At 35.0% G+C, this 6,315-nt stretch overlaps 1 protein-coding gene across 1 annotated transcript; it reads right to left on the bottom strand.

The window, feature by feature from the left end:
* Positions 1–3,016: 3,016 nt before the first annotated feature.
* On the bottom strand, positions 3,017–3,367 carry LOC142178853 (uncharacterized). Its single transcript, XM_075248617.1, has one exon. The coding sequence runs from the start codon at positions 3,365–3,367 to the stop codon at positions 3,017–3,019; it is 351 nt and encodes a 116-aa protein (XP_075104718.1).
* Between the last annotated feature and the right edge of the window lie 2,948 nt (positions 3,368–6,315).

Here is a 6,315-nt window from a genome sequence, read left to right as displayed (position 1 = left end):
TCATAGTCAATGCCCTCCCCTTGATAGTATCCCTGAATTACCAGTCTGGCCTTGTTCCTTGTGATATTTCTTTGTTTATCAAACTTGTTTCTGAACACCCATCTAGTATTTATGACAGTTCTATTCTTGGGTTTTTGTACCAGGTGCCAGACCTTGCTTCTCTCAAACTGATTTAGCTCCTCTTGCATGGATATGATCCAGTATGGATCCTTTAGAGCTTCTTTGATGGTCTTAGGTTCAACTTGTGAGAGGAATGTTGTGAGTGCACATAGATTTCTTATAAAAGACCTGATTTGCACCCTTGCATTTGGATCAGAGATGATATTCTCAAGAGGATGTGAGCATTAATGCTTCCATGGTCTGATCTGTATACCTAGAGAATATTCACCTAAGGAGTGACCCAAAAGAGCAAGTTCAATAGGTATGGCTTCATTAGTCTGGTCAACAGTTAGAGTAGTTCTTTCTTCTTCCTGTTCCTCGTGATAACTGTCAATTTCCTTGTGGTTTTTAGATCCATCTTTATCAGATTCCTTTGTATCTCCATCACCAGTGAATCCAATGTCATAATCTTCATCCTACATACCTTTCTCAGCTAAATTATAAGATTCATAAAAAATAACATGAATATTTTCTTCCACACACATAGTTCTTTTATTAAAAACTTTATAGGCCTTACAATGTGGAGAGTAACCCAAGAAAATTCCCCCGTCACTTCTGTCATCAAATTTACCTAGAGCTTCTTTCCCATTATTATGCACAAAAAAGTTGCACCTAAAGGCTCTCAGGCGAGTGATGTTGGGTTTTCTTCCTCAAAGTAACTCATAGGGAGATTTCTCAAGAATGGGTCTGATCATGCATCTATTTAGCAGGTAGCTAATAGTATTGAATGCCTCAGCCCAAAATTTCTTAGGCAGTCCACTGGCAATCAACATGGTCCTCCCCGTTTCTTCTAAGGATCTATTCTTTCGTTCTACAATTCTATTTTGTTGTGGAGTTCTAGGTGTAGAGAAATTACGGTCAAAGCCATGTGAGCCACAAAACTCAAGGAATTTTGAATTTTCAAATTCAATTCCATGGTTAGTTCTTATACTTAAAACAATACATCCTAGATTTTGTTGAATCATTCTTACAAATACATATAAGACATAAAAGGTTTAATCTTTGGATCCCAAAAACAAAGTCCAAGTATACCTGGAGAAGTCATCAACAATCACAAACCCATACCTCTTACCTCCTTTGCTCTTTATTCTCATTGGTCCACATAGGTCCGTGTGAAGGAGTTCTAGAGGTTTAGAAGTAGTTAAAAACTTCTTAGATTTAAAGGATGACCTAACATGTTTCCTTCTAACACATGCATCACATACCTTGTCAGAGGTGAACTCAACTTTATGTAGCCTAAGAACCAAGTCATTTATTGCCAACTTGTTGAGTTGAGAGAGACCGGCATGTCCCAGTCTTCTATGCCATAACAGTGGATCATCTTTCACTACACTCAAGCATGTGTTCTCACTTTGGGGAAGTGACATAATCGATATCTTGTAGACATTGTTACATCTTATACCCTTTAACACAATTTCATCAGTATCAAGCTTAGTGACAATGCAAATTTTGGAATTGAAGTATACCTTATTTCCTTTGTCGCACATTTGAGAGATACTAAGAAGATTGTGTTTAAGACCTACCATATAATACACATCTTCTGTAACATGAGAGAGTGACTTGCCAACCTTGCCAATACCTATTATCTGGCCCTTTTCCCATTTCCAAATGACACACTCCCTTCTTGGAAGGATGTAAGTGAGAGGAAGTTTTTCTTTTCTCTAGTCATATGTCTTGAGCATCCACTGTCTAGATACCAGTCCTGATTATTTCCTCTCACCTTAGCCTGCTTGCTTCATCTTCAGTTTCTGAATCACTCATGGCCATCATTCCTATCACTTCTTCCTCTATTTTGGATTCTTCAATCGCCACCAAATCCACTTCAATGTTTTTATTTCTAAAGCCAGTTTCCAAGGTCCTCCTTATATCATGAGTAGAGATACAAGAGGATACTCTGAGAAGAGTGTTTCTAGACAGGCTTATGTAGAGCAAGTCCTTTACTTTAGCATTTTTCTGAACTAGCTGACAATCTTCCTCATCGTATTCCTCTTCTCCTTTGTTGCACTTGTTACCTTCACTATCTAATTTGGTTGGGAGAATTGGTCCATGACTGACAATTACCCATAGGTCAAAGCTAGTAGCCTGAAGAAATGCTCCCATACGTAGCTTCCATTTATCATAGAGGTGTTCATCAAACAAAGGAGGTCTTCCAATGCACATTCCAAGCTGTACTGGGGGTTCTGTCTTCACAACTTGGTGTTCCTTAATCACAGCATAGAGACTTATAGCATCATCCTCCTTTTCTTCCTCTTGATCACTTCTACTGTCCTCATATGCTTCAAAGAATGCATGTTTCATTGCTTTAGTAAATCCTTTGCCTAGGATTTTTCCTTTGTTGGAACCATTTTCTCTCATTTTCTTTCGTTTCTCTTTTTCAGCTCGTTCTTTCCTCCGCTCAATTTTTCACATTGGGAAGTCCTTGACCATGTGATCTAGCTTGCCGCACTTGTAGCACCCATCATAGTTGGCTTTGTATCTGTTTGTGCTTACTAATAGCCTCTTTCTTGGATGCACTTTTGAAATTCTTCATGAACCTCTTGAACATGGAAAACATTGCTAGATCAGGATCATCATAGTCAGATTCATCATCCTTAGACACTTTAAGAACCAAGGTCTTAACCTTCTTTGGTTCTTCCTTGCGCAGTTCTATCTTTCTCATTTCATGAGTTTTTAAGTTTCCAACCAACTCATCAAGTCAGATTTTATCCAATTCCTTGGCTTCCTGGATTGCAGTGACTTTTGATTCCCATGAAGCTGGAAGGATTCTTAGAACTTTGCTAACCAACTCTTCTGAGGTAAACACTTTTTCAAGTGATTTCAGTTCATTGGTTATTATCGTGAACCTAGTCATCATATCCTAGATGGGCTCAGACTCCTTCATGGAGAAAAGCTCGTAGTTTCTTATGAGTAGTTCAATCCTTGATCTCTTTACTTGGTTTGTTCCTTCATGAGCAGTTTGGAGTACATCCCATATCTGCTTCGCATTAGAGCATACAGAGATTCTATTATACTCATCAAGACCAAGTCTATATATAAGGATTTTCTTAGCCTTCGCATTCTTCTCTATCATTCTGAAGTATGTTGCCACAAATTCGGAGGGGTCATTAGGAACTGTTTCAGTTTGTGTATTTTGTTTAGTAGGAATCAAAGGACCTTGGTTCACTAGGGTCCATAGTTCATAGTCTTCGGCTGTTAGGAAATCTTCCATTCTTGCTTTCCACAAGTTGTAATACTTTCCATTGAACATGGGTGGCCTCGTAGTTGATTGTCCTTCATTAATTCCGGGTGGAGCACTCACCTTGCTCCCAAGATCTCTCTAGGTATTAGCCGTATAAATGAGAGAACCTGCTCTGATACTAATTGTTAGTTTGAGTACCCGTATGAATTACTAAAGAACTTGTTTCTTCACCGTGTTCCTTAAGCGTAAAGTAAACAAGCAATAAAATAAATACAATAATATTTACGTAGAAAATTACCCGGCTCCAAAGGTGCAAAAATCACGACCTACCACGTAGGATTTTCAGCTCTAACTCCAGTAGAACACTAAGCCAAAATGTGTCAATTACTATAATTAAATACTCTCTAGTACTCCTACAACTCCTATTTGATTCACAAGTTACTCTAACTTGTAAAGAAAAAATTCTCACTCGAACTCACTGATTGATTTTGACACTTGATTACAACTCAATTACCTAAAACACATTCACTATACTGACTCGAGAAGAATACAATGCAATTACTCAACACAAGTAAACAACTTATGACTCTTTAGTTGATGTGCAAAAGGATAGTTTAGAAGTCTAAAGTCAATCCTATTTAAACACGACTTGAGATCTTCTAGGAGTCATATTCAGAGTCAACTTCCTCTTTGATGGGACTCCTACTGTTCCAAGGATTCCACACGCTTTGGGACTTTAGTCTCTGATTGAATTATCCATATCTTTTTGAGCAACGACCCTTATCACTTATAGTAGCCATCGTCCACCAAACTCGAACCTAAGTAACTTTGAAATAAAGTTACTGTCTTGTATAGACGTACAAGTATCACTCAGGAAGAGCTGATTCTTTCTCCTGTGGAGCAGGTTCTTCAGAACAGTTAAGCAGCTACGTTGAGGACTTGATTCTTTGAATATTTAGTCATACTTTGTTAATCATCAAAACTTCAATATTCAATAAATTTCCCCTTTTTGATGATGACAAAGTACAACAGAACCACAACAGAACCAGATAATCACCTCAAAGAATTAGATAAACCAGATAATCACAACAAGCACTATTGACAGACATGTATGTTCATAACAACTTCCAACCTCATCCCCCACATAATTTAGGAAAGTGACTTTGAAAAGTCTAATTTTGGTTATTTATTTTACCCTTAATGAGAAACTTTTATAGTTATATAAATGATTTGACCGCACAAAAATTTTCACTTTAAGATTTTAATATCATAAGTTTTAAAATTTTATTTTCTTTAATTAAAACTTCATGACGAATTAAACTACACCACATGATCTAAATGAAGTACAATGAATTTAAATAAATATGTTTATTTACATTAATATAATAAAAATTGTAAAACCAACCAGGGGCGGAGCTAGAGTGATGAGAGCGGGTTCGGCCGAACCCAGTAGTTTTGGTTCGAACCCTATATTTGTCTTAAAAATTTCATTGAATATGTATAAATTATTAATCTAGAACCCAGTAACTTCAAACGATTAGAATCTCGAACCCCTGAACTTGAAATCCTCGCTAAACCTCTGAAACCAACTAATTATGGAAAATGGATATCGAATAGCTAATTTTGTAGGATATATTGAAAATGATAAATAACGAAGAAACTGGTAAAACGAAGTGAAATAAAAGGATCCATGAGTCATTTATGAGACTTACTACTATAGTTAGTCGTGACTGCTTATTTTCTAGCTTAATATAATTAACCCTTACTACAGGAAAAGAAAAAGAAAACATGTGGCAAATATATCTGAAGCTAGCTCGATGGTGCCTAAATTGCACTATATGCGATATTTGCCGGTTGCCCCTAATAATTTTATTTTAACAAATGTGAAAAAGCACAGTAAAAGGATTAAATTATCATTTTACCCTCTTATAATCTAGACAAGATACTCCTATTTCAATTTTTGAGGTTCTTCGATCACGCTTTAATATTTTGGATTTTTTTAAATATTTTAAATTATTAATTATTACAATTTATAATATTTGTTATGTAATTTTTAATATATTATTTTATTTTTAAATATTGAAAGAATTCAAATTCACACACAAAAGTTACTCCTTCTATCCCTAAAAAGATATCATATTTTCTTACTTAGAAATAATTTAACTATAAACTTCTTATTATACTTTTATGATTTATAGTCACAAAAATGTCCATTGCTTATTTTAGGCAACATGTTTTAAAAGTTTGTTTTCTTAAACTCCGTACACAATTAAATACCACATCATAAATTGGAACGAAGTGGATAAGACTTTTATCGTTATACTTTGGTGTTTTTTGATTGGGGAACGAGTTATCCCAGAATTATAATGACAAGATTATAATATGGGGATTAAATAATGATGGGATTATTTGGTGGATAAATTTTTATTGGGATATGTTTGGTATATTGGACTAAATATAAGATATACAGGGTATAATATAAAATATATATTTGGTGTATATTAGATAAATTAGGATAAACTTTTGGTTTCAGTTTTAACCTTGAAATTTTTAAAGAACTTGGGGGAGAGCCTAGGATTAAGTAATCTCAGTTATTATCACATCCTCAACGTAAAATAGAATAATATCACAATTATGATATATATTAATCTCAGAATTAATAATCCGGATTCAAAAATACAACAAAACAAAAGATAAAATAATTTTATATTTAATTCCATAATTATTATCCTTTATCCCACTAACCAAATTACCCAGAATCTTTCCACTTAAAATGGGACGAAGGAGTACTAGATATTTCTCACGTTTTCGTATTTTTGTGTTCAGGAACTGATTGCTCAACAAAGTAAAGAAAAGTACAAATAATAGAGCTTAAGCATATACGTCTCATAAATGTCTTGCCCAAATTGTTCCGATGTTCACATGCAATGGATCAGTCATGTGGAAATCTAATCTACTACACTAGCACGTGGTAAAAC

The sequence above is a fragment of the Nicotiana tabacum genome, unplaced genomic scaffold (genome assembly GCF_000715075.1).
Source record: "Nicotiana tabacum cultivar K326 unplaced genomic scaffold, ASM71507v2 Un00003, whole genome shotgun sequence".
In the NCBI taxonomy this organism is placed as follows: Eukaryota; Viridiplantae; Streptophyta; class Magnoliopsida; order Solanales; family Solanaceae; genus Nicotiana; species Nicotiana tabacum.
The sequence above is the reverse complement of the archived record's forward strand: the minus strand, read 5'-3'. Positions and strand labels throughout refer to the sequence as shown.